The sequence below is a fragment of the Chrysochloris asiatica genome, unplaced genomic scaffold, assembly GCF_000296735.1.
Source record: "Chrysochloris asiatica unplaced genomic scaffold, ChrAsi1.0 scaffold00102, whole genome shotgun sequence".
NCBI classification, from domain to species: domain Eukaryota; kingdom Metazoa; phylum Chordata; class Mammalia; order Afrosoricida; family Chrysochloridae; genus Chrysochloris; species Chrysochloris asiatica.
In genome coordinates, this window is record NW_006408620.1 from 4,671,722 (window position 1) to 4,693,975 (window position 22,254).

The 22,254-nt window shown below is 44.7% G+C and overlaps 1 protein-coding gene across 1 annotated transcript in view; it reads right to left on the bottom strand.

Annotated features, from left to right (window-relative positions):
* Positions 1-22,254, bottom strand: part of SNX29 (sorting nexin 29) — a 567,324-nt gene that overhangs the window by 176,885 nt on the left and 368,185 nt on the right. The window contains exon 15 of the mRNA XM_006867206.1: positions 5,958-6,074. Coding sequence (XP_006867268.1) covers positions 5,958-6,074 — 117 coding nt within the window. The remainder of the gene's footprint in view (positions 1-5,957; positions 6,075-22,254) is intronic.

The window sequence follows — 22,254 nt, forward strand, 5'->3', positions numbered from 1 at the left end:
CTTCTTTCTTTCTTTCTAAAGTCCTAATAAACACACCTATGACTGTGGTGGAGATAAAATGATGAAAACTTCTTAGATGTTATCAAACATCTTAGGCAATGAGTTTCTGGGCCTGAAAGGTCAGGACCAAAGTCTCAGGAGACACTTTGATCAATTAGTGTAACACAGTTCACAAAGACAATGGTTCACATCCTATTTTAGTGACCAGTGTCTGGGATCATGAGTGGCCATCCAAGGTACAACTATCAGTCTCTCCATGTGCAGAGAAAAGAACAGTAATGAAGACTGAGGATGCCTGGACTGAATTCGTCTAAAGGACCATGTGAATTACCAGCAGTCTCCAGGACCCTGAAACCAGAAGACCTAGATGGTGCCCGACTACCACTACTAACTGCTCTGAAAGGGACCACACTAGAAGGTCCCAGCTAGAGTGACAGAAAAAGTGAGACAAAACTCAATTACAAAAAAAAAAAAAAAAAAAGACTGAACTTACTGGTCAAAGAGAGACTAGGGGGACCCTGAGATGATGAGGCGATGGCCGTAGATCACCTTTCGGGTCTGGAATGAAACTCACGGCCTAATTTTCAGCTAAGCACTAGGCAGGTTTATAAGTGCAGACAACAATACCAGTAAGGTATACTCAGCATGGACTGGTCAGTCATTCAAGATCAAAAGGGCAACCTCGACCTAAGCACAAAGTTGAAAAGCGATGGGAAGGAGGGTGGAAGGGAAACAGGATGCACAGGGAGGAAGCGGGTAACTGCTGTTACATGGCGGAGATCGCAATCATGGAGATGAAACAGTGTGTGATTTGTTGAGTGTAAAACGGATGATCTTCTCTGTAAAGCTTCATTTAATGCTAAAAAAGAAGTAAAAAAAAAAAAGTACATGCTCTTCAAATCAGACAGACCCACATCTGCCGCTCCTCAGTACATGACCCTGGGGTGAGCTACTTCCTTGTGAAGCCTCAAGCTCCACTTCTGCAAAATGGGACTCATGATAGCACTTGCTGCTAGGGTGGGTGAGGATCCCACAAGGTGGGTAATATGTCAAGAGCATTTAGAATCTTTTTGTCTGATGCCAATTAGTCAGCGTAAGCTACGGGCATCCTGAGTTACTAATTTGTGCTGATTTATTGCTTGTTGATCACAGTGACATGAATGCACTGAAGCAGCTCTCTGAAAATCCATCTACAGTGACATTAGTCGCCTGCTATTCTTTCAGCATGAAGGACACACAAGGACTCCAATAGGGTCCACAGAGAACCTAACCCAAGTAGCATGAATTTTCAGTTTCTTGTCCACCCACAGGACATCCCTCTCAATAAGGCTGGTCCTAAAGTAGGTCAGGATGCTTGGAGCTGAGCAGTAGGGTTGGTCCTGGAGTAGGGATGGGAAGAGACTCTAGCCAGCCCGGTCACAGTGGAAACACAGGTCTGGACCAGTGTGGACACTGTGCAAGTCTTTTATTTGGGGGCGCTGCTTAAGAGGCCACTGTGGAGGGATACTAGGGACTTAGCTCCAAAGGGCAAAGGACAGCACAAGGGATATTCTTCCATCCCTGTTCCCTACAATCCCCTGGAGTTAATGAAGTATACACACCAAAACCCCAACCAACTGCCATCCCATAGCCACCCCGTAAGAGAATCAAACTGCTCCCTACTGTTTCCGCGATTGCAAATCCTTACAGGTGCGGACAGCCTCATTTTTCTCTCTGAGTGTGGTTAGCAGCCCGACACATAACCCACTATGCAACCAGGGATCCTCTAGTGAAGTAGGCTCAAACAACAACAACAAAAATTCAGGTTTTCAGATTTGTGTTTGATTTTGCACACACCAGGTGTTTACAAAGCGTGTTCGATCTCAGAGAAGTGGGCCTTACCTCCTTACAGAAATCTGCCACAACGCAGATGAACAAACACAGGAAACCATAGGAGCTGGCCATCAGCAAACAGTCTTCATCCAGTCCAGCTTGGCACCTCCACTAGTGCGTTTACACACAGCCTCCTAACCGGAAGGATTCCCACAAGGGAATCTTGTCCCCACAAAAAGTCCCCTGGATCTCGTCAAGTGTCTAGAGTGAATGGCCAATTTAAATGAAAGATGGGTGACTAAAGGACGAGGTTAAACTTCGCCAGTGAGCTGCCACTGCAATACAGTCTGACTGGGAAAGCCTACAGTACAAAGGGCTGCATTTCTTTTTCAACAAGAATCAAGGGGGTGAAAAAAATCTAGAAACTAAAGACAGAGAGGGGGAGGGGAATGTATAACTCACCCAATATACAGACTTTATTACGATCCTCAGTAGAGCAAATAAACTGACCAAATTTTTGATATACGTGGGGAAGACTGAACACTCCCCCAGGCTATTTGATGATATTAAAAATAATTGTTCCTTTTTCGTTTGTTTGTAAAGACAAGTGCCTGATGTGACGGACTTCCAAATAATCTGGGTTGCAAAGGGATTGAATAGGGTACAAATGAAGCATGACTGGCCCTGAGTGGATTCTTTTCCAAAGTGAGTAGTGGGTACACGGGGGTCCGTTAGGCGATTCTCTCGGCTTTTACATATGTTTGAAAATTTCCATAATATGATGTTTTAGTAAAACTTACTAAGTGAGCCTGAGACTGAAAAGAGATTATTTACAATGCATATGGCTGAAAGGAGTTCTGGTGTGGCGCTGTAGGATCAACACTGGACTGTGAACCACAAGGTTTAAACCCACCAGTTGCTCCCTGGAAACCCTAGACAGGGTCGCTATGAACTGGAATTGACTTGATGGCACTTAACAACAACAAAGACAGCTGGAAAGTACATGTAAAGAATGTGCTGTAAATCAGTATGAAAACCCAGTACAGTCCAATAGAGACTGTAAGGACTAAAACACAAGGCAGAGAAGAGGAAACCAAAATGGACCATATGGAAATGAAGAGTCAGCAGCATTTGTGACTGAGGGCATGAAGGTTACGTTCATTTCACACCACCTAGAAGTGTTGCTTCACGTGGTGCTGTAGGATAAGCACTAGACTGCCAACCACAAAATCTGCAGTTCAAACCCTCCAGCTGCTCCTTGGAAATCCTATACAGGGTCACTATGAGTCTGAATTGACTCGATGGCACTTAACAAGGACAAAAATGTTGTCAATGAGCCCTAGTGTGGTGCTATAGGATAAGCACTGGACTGCAAACCACAAGGTCGATGGTTCAAACCCCCTCATCACTCTTCAGAAACCCTGTATGGGTCACTAAGAGTTGGGACCAAGTCAACAGCACTTAACAAGCAGCAGTGTTGTCAAGGAGGTGGCGAAAGAAACGCTAGCACACTGACAGAGGTGTCTTAAACAGCTGCTCTGCAGCCTCACCCAAAGGTGAAATTAATAAACCAACAAACAAAACATCTGCATACTGGAACTAAGAAGTGATTATAAATGGCTGCTCATATGTCACAACCCGAGATAAGCAGGCCTGAAGTGTGTCCTGGCAGAAACATGGACAATACAGGTGTCCAAGCCTCGCACTTCAAATTCCTATTTAAGGAAAATACAAGAAGCCAAGTGTTGGTGTTATTGTTGTTAAGTGACGTTGAGTCAGTTCTGACTCATAGTGACTCTGTATAGGGTTCCCAAGGAGTGGCTGGTGGGTTTGAACCGTCGACCTAGCAATCAGCAGTCCAATGCTTATCCTACAGCGCCACATCAGGACTTCAAGAAACCAAGCAGCATGTCCAATACCACAACAGAGATGTGCTCAGCACACTCCAGGTGGTGAGAAACTCTATTAATCAATGACTCACTGTCTTCAATAAAGGAATCACCAAAACACAAAAATGAGAGAGATGGAAAATTGGATATATTCAAGAAAGGTTAAGAGACATAGTTGTATCAACCAAGTAAAATATGTGCATTTCAAATGGATCCTGATTTAAACAAAAAACTATTACAAAATTAAGAAGCAAATGAAAATCTTAGCACTGGATATTTGATAACCTAAAGCAATTACTGCTAAAGCATGCATGTATAGGGGGCAGGTGGCTTATAATAAGAATGTGGTTATTTTTTTCTTATTTCTTAAGAGATCTCACCCACTAAAATGTCTACAGATGGAATAAAATTCAGGATCTGATTCAAAATAAATTGAAGGAGGAGGTGGGTGTGACAAACTGAAATAAGATTGGCCATTTGTGTTAATAATTGAACTTGGTAATGGAAACATGAGCTTCCATTGGATTAATTTTTCTCCCTTATTAAACATTTTTCATAATAAAAATGTTTTACAATGAAGAATATACTTGTACACAAAATGATGGATGTTCAAATGTTGGGTGTCATGGTTGGTAATAGCAAAATACTGGGAACACCCACAAAGTCTACGATTACAAGACTGGATTACAAGTCTTGTGGTGTTTCAGTCCATAAAGGAAAAAGAAATACAGAAAAGAAAGCGAATGAACTTGGCCAGTAGGTCTCAAGCACAGCTGGTTCCATCTCCTCAGGGGACATTTGGAATGTCAATAGGCATTTTCAGTTGTCACCAGATAGGGGAGTTGGAGAGCTAGTGGAATTGAGAGGGCAGGGGCCAAAGAGGCTGCCAAACACTCTATAGTGCACACATAGGACAGGAGCCCCACAGCACGGAATTATCCTGCCCCAAATGTTGAAGGTCATGGCTGAGAAACCCATACTCGGGTCTATGTGGGATACACCTCCAACCCTAATATTCAATTAAAAACAAAACAAAAAGTGTCAAAGGGACATTTACAAGTGTTACCACACGGGCAAAAGTTAGGAACATAGACACGGTACGTGGCTCAAAGAAATGTATCTTACAGTGCAGTGTGAGAACTGGAGTTGGTGAAGACTACACACCAACTTCAGAACATAGAATCTGGGGGCGGGGACAGCGAGCAAGAAATGGTGCAAAGGGAGCTCCAGCAGACTCTGTCACATTTTATTCTCTTTGTTGCATGTGCACACACACACACACACACACACGCACAATCCCTCCCAAAAAAGGAATGTTGGTAAGTTAGGGTTGCTAGGTGTTGTCAAGCTGATTTTTGATTCACAGGGACCTCCATGTATCATAGAGTAGAAATACACCCCCAGTTGAGTTTTCTAGGCTCTAATGTATATGGGGCGTGGCGCTGTGGGTTAATGCGCCAGACTGCAAAGCCGTTTGAACTGCAAGGTCGGTGGTTCAAGGTCACTAGCTGCTCCTCGGAAACCCTATACAAGGTTGCTATGGGTCGGAACCCACTCGATGGCACATAACAACAACAACAAATGTATATGAGGAGTCCTGGTGTGGCGCTGTAGGATAACCACACAAGGCTGGCAGTTCAAATCTACGAGTTGCTCCTTGAAACCCCTATACAAGGTCACTATGAGTCAGAACTGACTCAATGGCACTTAACAAGAACAAGAATCTACAAGGAGTCTTATCTATATGCAGTCCTGGTGTGGCACTGTAGGATAAGCAATGGATTGCCCATCTAAAGGTCAGTAGTTCAAACTCAACCAGCCACTCCTCGGAAACCCTCAACATGGTCACTATGAATCAGAACCAACTTGAGGGCACTTAACAACAACAACAATCTATATGGAGGGAGCTCTGTGATGCTGTGGTTTAGGCATTAAGCTGCTAACCTCAAGACTGGTAGTTCAAACCCATGAGCCTTTCCTTGGCTCAGGGTCACTGTGAGTCAGAACAAACTGCTGGCAGTGGCTTTGGTTTTCTGGTAATCTATATGGAAACAGGCTGCCCGGTCTTTCTTTCCTGATGCCGCCAGGTGGGTTCAAAACAACAACCTTTGGGTTAGCAGCCCAACACTTGCTTAACTGTTGTTAACTGTCCATGTATGGAGTCTTCCAGGCTCTGTCCTGTGCATACTCCAGACACTGCTGCTACTGATACAGCCAGCAGAGGGCGGGACGAGCAGGAGGAGGGAGAGGACTTACCGGGCCGCGCAGGTCAATGAGCTCCTGCCTCATCTGCGACACCAGGGTTTCCTTGGCCACCAGGGCCCGGTGCAGGCGTTCGTTGAACTCGATCAGCTCACCATGCATCTCCGCCACCTGGAAGACACAGCGCCAAACACTAAGGCTCTGAGAACAGGACCTTCTATGGTGCTTACCTACTATTCAAATCAACAAACATGTGCAAATCCATCCGTAATGTGATTATGTTTTATTTTAGTAGTTTCATTTTAACACTTCAAAAGTCAAAAATCCACAGTTCATGGTCAGAATAGGATGACTATCAGATCCTTTTTGAACCTCAAATTTTTTATTTACAATTTAAAACTACTTCTCTAGCAAAGGCTTTCTTACTACTCTGATGTGTGCCTGCCTAGAATTATCCAGATAACACAATCTGAAACACTCTGTTTCTCTACATCAGGGCCTTGGTTCTGACCGTAAGAAGACAGAATCAGAGTCTTACCTATGGTGGTGACAGACCCACTGGCAACTGCACAAGAACCTTATTTACCAGCAAAAAGCCAGTTGCTATCAGGTTGATTCAGACTCATGTGATCCCGTGTGTGTCTCAGTAGAACGGCTCCACTGGGCTGTCATGGTTGATTTCTCTGAAGTAGATCTCCAGGTCTTTCTTCCGTGGTGTCTCTGGGTGGACACCAACCTCCAACGTTTCAGTTAGCAGCTGAGCACACTAACCATCTCTACCTCACGGAGACTCCTTCAGCCACTTAGTTAGGAAATCACAATGAACACTGAACAAGCCAAAGCAGAACCAGCCTTGTTCCACCTTATCTGGGAAGGTGTTTGTTGAATGTCATGTGACTCTGAGTTTTGCTTTTCACAGCTCCGCAAAGCACACAACTGCGAATGGCCACAAAAACACTGAGAGCATTGATTTTGGGGGGGGTCACACATTAATTTCACCAAGTTGATAAATTCACAAATACAGAATCTGTGAATAATGAGACTGGGCTATTATTATCCTCATCTCAGAAAGGGAAAAACTTGTCTGCAGAGTTTAAGGAGCTTACTCAGTCAAGATTATATCGTGGAGAAAGGGCGGGGCCAGGTGCAAACCCATGATTCCAAAGCCCTGGCTCTAGACCACTGTGCCACCTGCTACACCCTACAATTCCACCGTGCCTGCTCAGTCAGGCCTGATATAAACACTCAAAAGGTTTCAATGTTTATTCAGTACTCTGCTGTCCTTGTTCAGTGCAGTCAAGTCAGTTCCGACCAACAGCATCCCTGCATAGGGCTTGCAAGGAGTGCCTGGTTGAGTTTGAACTACTGACCTTGCAGTTCAAACCAACCTTGTGGTCAAGTGCTTATCCTACAGCACCACACCATGTCTCCATTCAATACTACTGGCTGATACCAGATAAATAAAAAGCCATGTGGTTAGGAGGAATACAGAAATCAACATATATAAAGCAAAGATGACACAGGCTTCACAAAGTTCACGAAGAAATGGAATGAAAAGACAATGGATGGAATATTTTCACAAACTTTCTGAGTCCCCCTGATATGTAATCAAATGCACAGTAATTTCTCTGATTACAAGGGAAATGAAATTCAGTGCTAATACATGCTTTTGACATGGATGAAATTGGAAAGCATCTTGTGAAGTGAAGGAAGCCCTGCACAAAAGGCTACGTAAGATTCCAGGTGCACCAAATACTCGATTAGGTAAATCCACAGAGACAGAAAACAGATGAGGGGTATCCAGGGATGGGGAGGAGAGGGAGGTGAGAGGTGACAGTTTAATGGGTAGAGGTTGGTTTCCTTTCGAGAGGATGAAAATGTTCTGGCATCAGACAGAGGTGATGGCTTTACAACATGGTGAATGTCACTGAACTGTGCACTTTAAATGGCCACAAGAAAAAGTTATCAAATACAACTGTAATTTAAACATTTTAGAAATGTGAGCTCTCATCCTGTCACGTTCTCCGTGAACCCTGAGTAAAGGATCTTTATCCAGGGATCTGATACAGGAACCTCTCTGGATGCAGAGGTACAGCCAACCCTCACCAAGTCCCCGCCATTCCTAGACCTCCTATTACACCCAGACACGCACCATATTGCATGTACTACATCAATAATGTCAGATCATTTGTAATACATACTCTCCCAGAGACATGAAGCACACACCTTCAGGGAACAGGACAAACATGGGAGAAGCTACGTGGAACAAATGTGTCGTTAACCTGAGCATGATTGCTTTGGAGGAATGAAGAGAATCCACGCTTTCCATGGCGTGGAGAAGGATATGCTGTTACATAATGAAACGTCTATAGAGAAATATACATCAGGACTATTATTAACATTAGTCAAGGGGTATGTTTTCATCCCAGTCTTTCTAGTTCTCCTTATTTAAAATTTTCTAATAATGAATATTCTCATTTACCCTTGAGGAAAACCATACAGACTCTTTAAAAGAATTAAAATTCTTCTCTGGAAACTACAAGGAACGGTCATGAACTTGATGTGAAATTTATCAGACCACCAACCACAATCTTGATTCTTCCATTAACTTGCTCTGTGAATCCATGCACCAAAAGGTAGCCCATCTACCCCCAGGAGCTCACCTCTTCTAAACCCGCATGAAATGCAAAGTGCAGATGGCACAAGAGACATTGCAAGAACCAAGCAATTAACACAGGAAGAGTACATGGCTGAGCCTTTTCACCTTTTTCCTTTGTACACACCTAAAATTAATACTCTCACGATTATCTGATTCCTTTTGCATAAGCAAAGCTTATAGTGATCTTTTTCTGGACTTTCCCAAACAAATACAGTACCACTAATAACTCTCTGTGAATTTCCTCAAGGCTGTGCATGCATTTACCACACAGCAAGCAGGAAATAAACAACTGCCAATATTACTGCTAAATGCCTGCTAATGTGCCCTACGAAATGCAAGCTTAAGAAATGTCACCATTGTTTCTAAGAGAAGCAGGAGTGTTTTTGTTTGTTTGGGTTTGGTTTTGCAGTCAGAGCCAGAGTGTTAAGACAATTTTCCATAAATGCATAAAACATGGAAACATTCCAGCTTCCAGCGGTGTTTATCCTAAGCTGTCAAAACCATGGTTCTCTCTTGCTGCCCAAAGAATGACTTGACTGTATCAAACAAAGCCTTCATTTTGCTACAGAAAAAAAATTCTGACGGAATTGAGGAAGACAAACTGTGATGGAATCATTGTTAAAAGCATATAGAAATGTGAAACTGATAATCTTCTTTGTAAACCTAATTCAAAATAAAAAGTTTAAAAAAAATAGCATATAGGCTATAGATGCTCACTGTTAAGCTTGCTCTGAAACACTGGATTTTCTAATCACATAGTCCTACTTAAAGCTGTTGACAAAAAGCAGCTTTCATCTTATATGAACCATACAAGGGGGCTTCACAAAGTTCACAGAAAAATGGAACTAAGAGATAATGGAATTTTTCCATAAACTTTTTGAAGCTTCCTTGTACTTGAGCTGATTAATCCTCAAATAACTATTTCCATACTGTATTAACTCAAAACGAAGACTCAGAGAAAGTGTTGGAAGATAAATCTGAAATCACAAATAGTTCCATCATTATTATTAAAAACAACAGTATAGAGAAGTCCTGATGTGGCGCTAAAAGATAAGCACTGGACTGTTAACCATAAGGTTGACAGTTCAAACCACTAGGTGTCCCAAAGAAAATGCTATCAGCATCCTTAGGACTTGACAGCCCTCAACGACAGCCCTGCAATGTGTACAGTTCCCAAGGTTGGATGTGGATTTGGACTTGGGCTTGGGTGCAAGATGACCCTAGGTTCTATGGTTTCCTAACAGTGCACTCCAATGCAAGTTATGCACCCTCTATGGGCACTAAGTGAGGATTAAAAACTATATACCCTCCTCTCCCTGGGCCCCTGAGCGGACGAATAGTCACTTCATTCAGCAGGCTCTGCGACACATCTGCGGTGCCTGGTGAATGCTCAGAGAATAAGAGCTGGTCTTTACTGCGAGTTGGGGTGTGGGCTGGGGGAATCACAGATGGGAAGAGGACAGGCAGCTCTCCAGGAATGAGTGAAGAAGAAGCATGTGTCCTAGCAAGGAGCTTGGCTAGCCATGGGGAGAAGCACACTGCTCCTCAAAGCAGCATTGTTAACGGTTGCTCCAGGAGCTGAGAAGCTGGGCAAACAGGTGGACGGGTGTCCTCCTTTGTCATGGAGAGAGTGGCTGGAGGGAGGACAGTACACAGAAATGCCTCTCCAACTGATGGCATTCTCGAGTCGCAAACCTAACCAGGCAGCGTCCTGTCAGATCCAGGTCCTAAGTCACCACTAGACATCCACTGTGGTCTGCCACCATCCATGCTCGGGGTCAGGCTACAAGTCCAATGGGTTTCATTCTACTCTTTGTTGTTAAGTGCTACTGGAGTTGGTTCACACCCACAGTGACCCTGTATAGGGTTTCCAGGGCTGTAAATCTTTGCAGGAGCAGAAAGCCTCATCTTTCTTCCATGGAGCAGCTGGTGGGCTCGAACTGCCAATCCTGGAGTCTGCATTCTAGTGACTACCCTATGGAGCCACCGGGCTCCTTTTCTACTTTGTACTGATAATAATCTCTGCACAATTCACAGGGAGGCAGTGAACGAGGAGGCACGACTTGACAAAGATAACTAGAGTGACAAACTGAAAGTCGACAAGTAGGTGAGGTATACCCACGAGGGTTAAGAGCCACGATGGGAATGGAGCCTTGGTGCCCAGGAAGGCTGGAGAGGCGGGCTGGTCAAACCCAAGAGAACCCCTTGGTCCTGTGTGGGACTTAAAGGTGCACAAGTATGGCGCTGGGATTAATGCGCTGGACTACAAAGTTAGTTTGAACTGACTACAAAGTTAGTTTGACTACAAAGTCAGTGGTTCAAGCTCATCAGTTACTCCTCAAAAGCCCTGCACAAGGTTGCTATGAGTCAGAACTGACTCAATGGCTCTTAACAACAGCAACAATGGACTAAAGCCCTCAAGAGCTTTATTTGCTGATGGGGCACAACTCAAAATGAGGAGAAACAGCTGTAAACATCCATTAATAATTGGAGCATGGAATATATGAAGTATGAGTCTAGGAAAATTAGAAGTTGTCAAAAATTAAGTAGAACACATAAAGATCAATATCCTAGGCATTAGTAAGTTGAAATGACTGGTTTGGCCATTTTGATTCTGGCAATAACATGGTTTACTATGCTGGAAATGACAAACTGAAGAGGAATGGTGTCACATTTATCATTGAAGAAAACATTTCAAGATTTATCGTCAAGTACAATGCTGTCTGTGATAGGATAATATCCACGTACCTACAAGGAAGACTAGTTAATACCATTATTATTCAAATTTACGCACCAATAAAGCCAGAGATGATGATATTGAAGAATTCTATGAACTTCTTCAGTCTGAAATTGATCAAACATTTATTGAAGAAGTGTTGATAATTACTGGCATTTGGAATGCAAAGGTTGGAAGCAAACCGGAAGTGTCAGTAATTGGAAAATATGGCTTTGGTGACAGAAACAAGACTAGGAATCACATGACAGACTTTTGCAAGCTCAATGACTTAACTGCAAATTCCTCTTTTTAAAAAAAAAAATAACATAAAGGAGACTATACCATGGACCTTACCAGCTGAAATACACAGAAATCAAATTTACTACATCTGTGGAAAGAGAAGGTGGCAAAGTTCCATACCATCAGCCAAAACAAGGCCAAGGGCAGATTGCGGAACAGACCATCAACTGCTCATATGCAAGTTCAGACTAAAGCTGAAGAAAGTTCAAACAAGTCTACAAGAGTCAAAATATGGCCTCTGAACATATCCCACCTGAATGGAGAGATATCTCAAAAACAGATTTGATACATTAGACTAAAGGCCAGAAGAGTCGTGGGATGACATCAAGAACATCATACAAAAACAAAGCAAATGGTCATTAAGAAGACAAGAAAGAAGGAAAAGACCAAAATGGAGTCAGAAGAGACTCTGAAACTTGCTCTCTAGTGGAGAGGTGCTAAAACAAATTGAAGAAAGCAGGAAGTAAAAGAGTTGCACAGAACATTTCGAAGGGCAACTTGGGAAGACAAAGTCACTTATTGTAATGAAATATGCAGAGACCTGGCGTTAGAAAACCAAAAGGGAAAAACACACTTAGCATTTCTCAAGCTGAAAGAACTGAAGAAAAAAAATTCAAGCCTCAACTTACAAGATTTTATGTGTGAAATATTGAATGATGCAAAAAGCATCAAAAGAAGTTGGAAGGAATACAGAGTCCCAGCGCCAAAAGAAGCAGCCGATGTCCGACCATTTGAAGAGCCAATGTTAATGAGGGAAGAAGTCCAAGGTGCACTGAAAGCATAGACATAGAACAAGGCTCTGGGAATTAAAGGAACGCAACTGAAATCTTTCAACAAACTGGAGGCACACACTCATCTCTGCCAAGATATTTAGAAGACAGCTACCTGGCCAACTAATTGGAAGAGATCCTTATTTGTGCCCATTCCAAAGAGAAGTGACCCAACAGAATGCAGAAATCATTGGAGAGTATTGGTATTATTACATGCAAGTAAAATTTTTGCTAAAGATGATTCAAAATGACTGTAACAGGACATTAACAGGGAACTGCAAGAGGTTCAAACCAGATTCACGAACACATGGAATAAGGGATATCACAGCTGACGTCAGAAGGATCTTGGCTGAAAGCTGACGTCAGAAGGATCTTGGCTGAAAGCAGAGTTTTATTGGCTGTGCAAAGGCTTTTGGACTGTATAGAGCTTAACAAGCTATGGACAACACTGTGGAGAAGGAGTACGCTGGAATACTGAATTGTGCTCATGAGGAACCTGTACATAGATCAAGATACAGTCATACAAACAGAACAAGGGAACAACAAGTGGTTTAAAATAGGAAAGGTGTGCACTAGGGTTTGTATTCTGTCACCATACTTACTCTATCTGTACACTCAGCAAATAATCCAAGAAGCTGGATTAATATGAAGCAGAACATGTCAACAGAATTGGAGGAAGGCTCATAAACAACATGCAATATGCACATGACACACCCTTGCTTGCTGGAAGCGAAGAAGACTTAAAATTCCCTCTGATGAAGATCAAAGGCCACAGTCTTCAGTATGGGTTCAGTATGCACTTCAATGTAAACAAAGCAAAAATCCTCACCACTGGACCATAAATAACATCATGATAAATAGAGAAAAGATTGAAGTTGTCAAAGACTTCATTTTGCTTGGATCCACTATCAACACTCATGGTAACAGCAGTCAAGAAATCAAACAACGTATTGCATTAGGTAAGTCTACTGCACAAGACCTCTTTAAAGAGTTCAAGAGCAAAGATGTCAGTTTGAGAATTCAGGTGGGCCTGACCTAAGCCACAGTATTTTATTATGTACATGGAAGCTTCATATGTGTATGGAATAAGGAAGACCATAGGGGAATTGATGCATTTGAGTTACTGTGGTGTTGTTGTCGTTAATCATTTCCGACTCATAGTGACCCTATGAACAACAGAACAAAACACTGCCTGGTCCTGGGCCAACCTCACAATCACTGTGACACCAGAGCCCATCGCTTCCACCACTGTGCTAATCCATCTCATTGGGGATCTTCCTCTTTTTCTCCAACCCTCCACTTTACCAAATGTGGTTTGGTAAAGTTATGGTGTACGAGAATATTAAAAATACCATGGCCTGCTAGAACAAGCAAATCTGTGATGGGTAAGTATAACCAGAATGCTCCTTAGAAGCCAGTATGACGAGACTTCATCTCCCATATCTCACACATATTGACAGGAGGGACCAGTTCCTAGAGAAGGCCATCATGCTTGGTAAAGTGGATGGTCAGTGAAAATGAGGAAGCCCTCCAATGAGATGGACTGGCTTAGTGGTAGCAGCGATGATCTCAAGCATAACAACCATTGTGAGGATGGTGTCTAAGGTCACTAAGAGTTGTAAGCAACTCTACGGCACCTAACAACAAAACAACAAGGTGCCTAGGCTACCAGTTTCCATCAGGACATCGTCCTTTGGGGTGAGGAGAAGATGGCAAGGTACTTTACTGAGTTTTAAGCTTCGAGGCCACATCCATCAAGCTTTTAAAATCTACCACTCATCTCTGCCTTGGCCAAGATCTACTGGGGAGCTATCTAACCTTTTCGACTTACACAGGAGCCCTGAGTAGTGGGCTGCTAACTGATAAGGGAGTAGTATGAACCCACTAGCTGCTCCCTGGAAGAAGATGAAGAAGTTTGCTTTCATAAAGACTTACAGTGTCAGAAACCCTATGGTGCAATTCTACTCTGTCCTACAGGGTGGTCACTGTGAGCTGGAAATGACCTAGTGGCAGTGGGTTGTTTTTTCAACATCTATTTGCATATGTGCTAAAAGTAGGAACTGAGCTCCAATGACTGCAACCTACCGAGATGCCCATCCAATGGGTGAATGGGTGGCTCAATGCATCATGGTTCGGCCACTCTCTGCAGACATTAGCAATCAAGCACTGCACTCCTTCCTTAAGAAGGCACCAGGTAGCCACAACCAATCCAGCAGTGTGTTGGCCTACAAGATGACATCTATTTGGTAGCCCTGGCATAAGAGAGAGGGGAAAGGTGTTTTGGAAAAGGTAGCATTTGAGTTGGGCTTTAAAAGATGCAGCCTTTAGAACTTCAGGATACTGAGCAATCCCTTCCAGCTGGAGCATCAGAAAAGATGATCTCTAAAAATAATCTGGTTATGAAAAAGCTTTTAAAGCTGTAAAAATCACAGGACTCATCATAATTAGCCACCGAATCATGAAAGGATTATACATTTAAAAACAAAACAAAAAAGGTCCCTCTGGCATCTCCTTTCCTATTAGAATGTTCTCTATAGTCACATTCAAGCAAATCACGCTTCACCCTCCATTGACTAATGAACCAGATGCTTGCTGATTAATTAGATCAGGGAACCCACTCCCATCTCCATGTTTCAACAGCAACCGAAACTTTTTTGGTCATACAATCGACCTCTCCACCACATTCGCTTAGATACTTCAGCATCTATCTCACAAGTCGGAGGTATGTGGGTGTGCGCGTTGTATCCTTGGTTTCTGGTACCGTGCACACTGGCTATGGGGAGGGGTCTTTCTACCATCACACAGTAACTCAGGCTCAGCGATTCTGAGTCAATGGGTTGAAGGTGGAGTTCTGCTCTTTTTTTAAGGCCCAGTGACAGTGAAGGGGACTCTTGGCACAGATTTGGGCTGGAACTGCAGTGGGGCCCTTCCATAGCTGGGGGAATGTGGTTTTCCCACTCACTATTCAGCACTTACCAGCAGTTACAACAGCATTGTAACAGGGATGCTACAAAAGTTGCTCCACCTGTCAGTTTTGAACTTCTTCTGAACTTTCACTGTTAGGACGAATATCAGAGCCACAAAGAAACTGCATTAGTTTTGCCTGTGACCAACAGATGGTGCTAATTGTCACATACAGCCTTGCAATGCTGGGTTTACCTGTTCCCACTGAGTCCGGTCCTACTCACAGCTACCATGTAGTGCAGACGAGAGCTGCCATGTAAAGTCTCCAACATTGTCATCTTCATGAAGTCAGACTGCTACAGCTTTCCTCCACAGAGCAGCTGGTGTGTTCAAACTGTCAACCTTTCCATTAGCAACCAAGTGCTTAACTACTGCAACACCAAGACCCCTTACGGACATAACAAGTTAGTCTACCATGAAACCTAGTCATCATACCATACATTCCAGCGCACGGTGACCCCATGCGTGTCAGAGAAGAACGATGGTCCACGGGATCAAGGCCTCGTTGTAGGAATGTAGATCTTCAAGGCACTTCTCCTGAGTGCTTCTGGGTGCAGTTGAACCTGCAGCCTTTCAGTAAGCAGAGGAGCACACTAACCCTCAGCACCACCTGACAATTCCTAGTCTACAACTGTGCTACTCAGCAGGGGCCTCCGAGAACTAGCACTGGCTACCAGTTTGAGACAAAAACAGAACAGAAATGGACAGTAATGCTTTGAGATTTGGGCAGCTTGACCTTGAGATTCAGACTGACCTTGTGGTCCAGTGCGTTTTCCTGTCATGTCAGACCTTAGGACGATGAAACTATTCTATATGATACTAAATTAGTAGATGCAAGACATTAAGTATTTGCGAAAACTCATAGAACTTCATGACACAAGGAGCAAACCCTAACACAGACTAGAAAGGTTAGTTGACAATACTGTATCAATATTTATTCTTTAGTTCTAAACAATACAAGACATTAATCACACAGGAAACTGTGTGCTACGAGACGCATACGGAAACTCTCTGCTTAATTTTCTGTAAATCTAAAACCGCTCTAAAAATCTTGTTGGTTTAAAAAACATGAACCTACTATGTTGCATATGGGTCAATCATCTAAGCAAATTGGATGCAGCATCAGATGAAATACATATATTAAACTTTGTGATACAAACAAAAGTATCTTCTAAATAACACTACTTTGTTGGCATTGTTATGTGCCTCCTAGTTGGGTCCTATTCATAGTGAGCCTTTATAGAGTTTCTGAGGAGCAGCTGGTGGTTTTGAACCACCAACCTTTCAGTTAGTTGTCCAATGCTTATCTATCAGTATCTCTATCCTTTAAATAACAATATCAATTGGTATAATTAAATAAGCAAAATGACAAATCTCCCGGAATGCGGGACCCTACCCAGAGAAACAGTGACGCCAGAGACGGAGGCAGAGACGACGACCTGGAGAGATGGAGCACCTGGGGACTTTAGACCCAGAGAGGGAGAGGGGCTCTGTGCTGACGACCAGGGGGCAGGCTTGTGGGGTATACCCTTTGGTTGGTTGATGATGCATGGAGGGGATTGTAACCATGGCAATGAAATGAAATATGACAAATGTAAAGCTAATGTTCTCCCATGTAAACTATCACATAATTCACAATAAAACAGTTGTTGTTTTTTTTAAAGTAAGTAAGCATTGAGAAGCACCTACAGCAATTTGACAATGCCAAACATTTCACAATTCTGTCTTTTCTGAATTTTAGGAAAGTAATGAAGGTGAAGATCAAAGAGCACAACCTTCCGTATGGATCACAACTCAATGTAAAGAAAACAAAAATCCTCACCACTGGACCAATAAACAGCATTCTTATCAATGGAGAAGAGATTGAAGTTGTCAAGGACTTCATTCTTCTTGGATCAACTATCAACACTCACGGAAGCAGCAGTCAAGAGATCAGACGACGTATTGCACTGGGCAAATCTGCTGCACAGGAACTTTTTAAAGTGTTGAAGAGCAGAGATGTCAGCTTGAGGACTAAGGTGCGCCTGACCCAAGCCATGGTATTTTCAATAACCTCATATGGATGCGAAAGCTGGACAGTGAATAAGGAAGATCGTAGAAAAATTGATGACTTTGTGTTGTGGTGTTGGAGGAGAATACTGAAAGTGCTGTGGACTGCCAAAAGAACCAATAGATCTGTTTTGGAAGAAGTGCAACCAGAGTGCTCCTTGGAGGCCACCAATAGATCTGTTTTGGAAGAAGTGTAACCAGAGTGCTCCTTGGAGGCCAAGATGGCAAGACTTTGTCTCTCATACTTTGGACATATTGTCAGAAGAAGGATGTCATGCTGGATAAGGTGGAGGGTCAGAAAAAAAGAGGAAGACCCCCAACGAGATGGATCAGCCAGGTGGCATCACTGATGGCGTCAAGTGTGGCAGCAGTGGTGAGGTTGGCCCAGGATCGGACATTGTTTCGTTCTGCTGTGCATGGGGTCGCTATGAGTCGGTTCCGACTCGATGGCACCTGACAACAACAACAATGATCTAAAAAGGATTGGGAATTTAAAACAAACAAGTCAACCAACAGTCTGGCTCTTCTTCGTCACAAGTAGTTTGGGTAACACTTGTCTCCGACACGCAGGCTGTGTTTCAAGCAGTAGCTTGCATTAGTAATTATGAAAAACTATGATGAATGACAACTCTGAAAAAAGACAACCAAATTATGACCATTTTTAATATAATTTTTATAAAGGGATGGGGGAAAAAAGAATAATTAACTGAACCAATGGTGTGATATTTGCTCTTTACAAGTGTTAACTCAGACTTAGCAACACAAGACACCCAGACCTTAGCCTGAAATAACTACACTGGAAATAAAGCAACGGACTGAAGACTGCAAGACCGGCAGTTCAAACCCACCAGCTGCTCCTCGGAAACCCTATACAGGGTTTCTGTGCGGTGGAACAGAGTCACCAGCACTAAACAACAACATGTAGCCCCTAGTGGCACTGTGTGTTAGGCACTGGGCTAATTAGTTTCATGCTCCACAGGAGAATGATGAGGCTATCTGCGCCCACACCGATTTACAATTTCAGAAACTCTACATAGGGTCTCTGAGTTGGCATTGACTTGATGGCAGTGGGTTTGGTTTTGAGATTAGACTTAGCCCAAGACACAGGATCACAGGAAATCCCCAGAAGATTATAGTCCGCATCCATCTCCTTGATCCTGGCTCTGCTGGGGGTTTCATACAGTCACTTTTTCGTGCCCATTTACCAGAGGAGGAAGGTGAGGCCCAAGGTCCCAGAGCGAAGAGTGAAAGTAGAGATCTGAGCCCCATTCACTATGCTTCCAGAGCCCCTTCCATCACATGGACCTGCGCGGTAGGGGTCTATCACCTTGGCTGAGATGATCGTACACGCTAGGAAGGGAACAACGCCGGGTACTATATTCCCTACGAGGCCCAAAACCAGCTTTCCGGTTTTCAATCCAGCAGTGTCTGCCCCTCCACTGAGAACTAGGAAAAGTGGGAACGTACTTTGTATGCAAAGCTTCTCTCCCAATGGAAGGAGCCATGAAGACAGGTCAGACTGAGGGAGCGCACACTCAGGGTCAGCACTGCCAGGGGTGCTCCCCAGGAGTCCCTCCAACTGCCCCTCATTCTATGAAAGATGAATCAGAAGCACAGAAAGGCTACACAGAAAGTAATTAGGAGAAGCGAGATTCAAACTCCCAAGCCCACATCCTTGCTCCTCTGTACTGCCTCTCAGATAGACACGCCATCCCCATGGGTGAGGAAGCAGCAGGGGGCCGGGAGGAGGTGATGAGCACCTGGCCAGGGTCTGAGGGCATCTCTACCACTACACCTCCCCACCTGAGGCAGCCCACAGCGAGGGGATGTCATCAGCAGCCCCAGCTGGACTCTGCTACACCGATGGCCCTCAATCCCAGCCTGCTTGTCATATGCCATTTGACACAACCCTCCACAAGGGCCCGGGTGGTACATGAAGGCGCACCCGTCAGAGATAGCCTCAGCAGAGGCAGAGCCTGGATCTGAGCTCAGGCTCCAAAGGAGAAGCCCAGAGAAGACCCCAGGAGCTCCTGGGACGTCAGGAGAAACCCTCCTAAAAATGGGTCTTGCCTCCTGGGCAGGCACTTTAGAAATGACAATCTTTCTAAACGAACAGTTTTTGTCTTTCTAGATGAAAATCCCAATATGAAGTCATTCCAGGCAGTGGTCCCAGATTACTCACAGGTAGCCAGCTTTGGACACATGGTAAACCTGGAAGTGAAGTCCAGGTTCCGTGTACTCAGTGCTGTGTGGCTGTGAGTTTGCACCTTCACATCCTGGATCTTGAAACCTGACTTGCACAAGAGGATATCACCTCCTACAGTACAGGGTCCTAGTGAGACACAAAGAACCAGCCCTCTGCTGCAGGACGCTTCTGTCAGCACCGTGAGCATTTCCTGTGGGCTCTGCGCCCATCAGCATCTACCACAAGCCTGGGAAGCAGAGTCCCATTTCACAGGTGAGGAAAGCCAGGGTCAGAAAGGTGTGGGATCAGTCTAAAGTCACGCAGTCTGACCTCAGCACTCACGGCTGAGTTCTCCCACCTTCCCACTCTCTCCAGCTTCCTTCTCCCTCTCTTGCTGTGTGCAGGAGCTGAACCCAGGAAGCTGCTGGGCCTTGTCCTCAGGAGGCAGGAGCGCAGGTACCTTGGAACTGCCACTTCTTGGTGTCACCTAGTGAAGCTACCTGGGGGACCTGATCAAAGGTAGCCTGTGAGGTAGTCCACCCTGAAGGGCCACCCAGACAATGCCGAGTGGGCTCTGCCTGCCTGGCCGGTCAGCTAAGTGCAGGCTAGGAAGACATACCCAGCACAACTTCACATTTACAAGTGATGCCCTTCATCTCCTTGGTAACAAGTCCCTCACTGCTGAGTGTGAGAAGAGTGAAACTTGTAAACATGCAGCTGGGACTATAGCTGAAAGGGGGCAAGAATACCCAGCATGCACAACGGTGTACCTCTGCGACACAGATGTGTAGGGAACTGCTTCACCACCCCACCCAGGATGCTGGCTCTCTTTCTGATGATGTGTGTGACCTCGGGAAGGGTACAGAGGGCAAGCTGTGGAGAAGAGGTGCCCAGAGCAGCAGCTGCTGTCAGCACAGAGGACCTCCTCCTCCCACCAGCTTCCACTCATGGCCCTACCGAGCAATGGCAAAATACACAGAAAACAGGACTAGAAAGACCAGCCGACGCCTTTCTGGCGGTTGCTAGGCAGCATCCACACAGTAAGCGCTGTGCGGATGGTTGGCTGGATCCCCGTCCTTTATCCTCCATGCTGTTAGGTCACATGGTGGAGTGGTTAGGTGTAACTTCTGCAGCCAGGCAGCTAGAGGGGGCACCCACCTTCCACACCCACCTTCCATGACTTCCCCTCGCATTCATAAAATGAGCGTGTACATAAAGTGTACATGTACAGGGGATGGGGAGGTTTAAAGAAATCAGTGCATCAGAAGGGCTAAGCACAGGTCTTGGCCTATATAAAAGACCCAGAAGGTTGACCACTCTAATCCCATTAATCAGGCACCCGTATAAGTGGTTACGAACCACCATAGTGGTTCACAACCACCAGTGGTTCCATGGGAGAAATATGAGGTTTCAGGTCCTGTAAAGATTTACAGCCTTGGAAACCCTGTATAGGGTCACTATGAGTCAGAACAGACTCCACGGCACATAACAACAACAACAACAACATAAATGGCCAGTGTGTTGGTCCCAAGGATTCTATATCCTTAATTCTATATTCTATATCCAGATCTCTCTTCCCATCCATCCCCATTGCCAAGACCTGGCTCTCCCACCTGGATAAGAACAACAGCCCCCAGGTGCCATGCTTCTCCCACCCCAACCTGATGTTCCAGAGGCTCTCAAAAGCCCAAGCTAGGTAGCATCCCTTCTCTATACAAACCCTTTACTGACGTTTACAAGTAATACAAATGTCTGTGATTTGCTTCAAAATAACAGGGGCTGAGGCAAGCAAGAAATAGGACTGCCCTTGGGTTGACGGTTGATGGGTTACATGGAAGTATGTTAAACTATTTTGTCTGTATTCAAATTTCTCCACAACGCTTCCCCACCAGTTACTTCCACATGGGACAGGCAAGGGAGGGACCATTTCAGAGGAAGAGCTCACAGTGACAAGAAGACAGTGACTTCCCTGTTCCATGCATACCTCTTCTCCCACCCCAGCTCCTCCAACAATGGGTCCCCATTAGGAGGAGCAGCAGCGTCAGTGTTTCTGAACATCATTACAGCCCCACAAAGCTTTGACGCAGGGAGTGGAGCACAGCCCCGCCAGTGCCCAGCACAGCACACCCAGGTACAGTGTACAACCTGCACAACTGCACACAGCAGCCACAGACACCGAGCTTGCAAGGTACTGGCACTGCATCTGTTTCACAGGGAGGGAAATGGCGGCTCAGCGAGCCTAGAACACTTGGTCATGGTCACACAACAATAGCTGCTGTTTTTGTTACACACAGTTCCTTCCCATAGAGGAGGGAGGCATTGCCGTCGCCTGCCCTCACCTACCTCAGCAGACACAGCTGTTTTCCCGGAAGTCTGCATGGTCCCCTAGAGTCCCAGCAGACTCCACAAGACTCCCCCAGGGGCACTGCCAACATCCCCAATGAAACCTGACACTCACAGGGCTGATTTCTGTTCAGTTAGTTACAGGACAAAGAGCGGACGAGAGGGGGAAAAGTTCTATCCTGTTAACAGAGCACATAATGTTGTTAACCTGGTATCACACAATGGCTGTAATTAGAACCCATTACAAGTACAAAAACCGGCGCTCGCCTGGGCTGGCAAAAATGGGTCAAGAATTGCTTGAAAAGGCACTGCAGGACTCTCCTTTCAAAAGCACCACTGTTACTGCCCGCTCCCGAGAAAAGCTA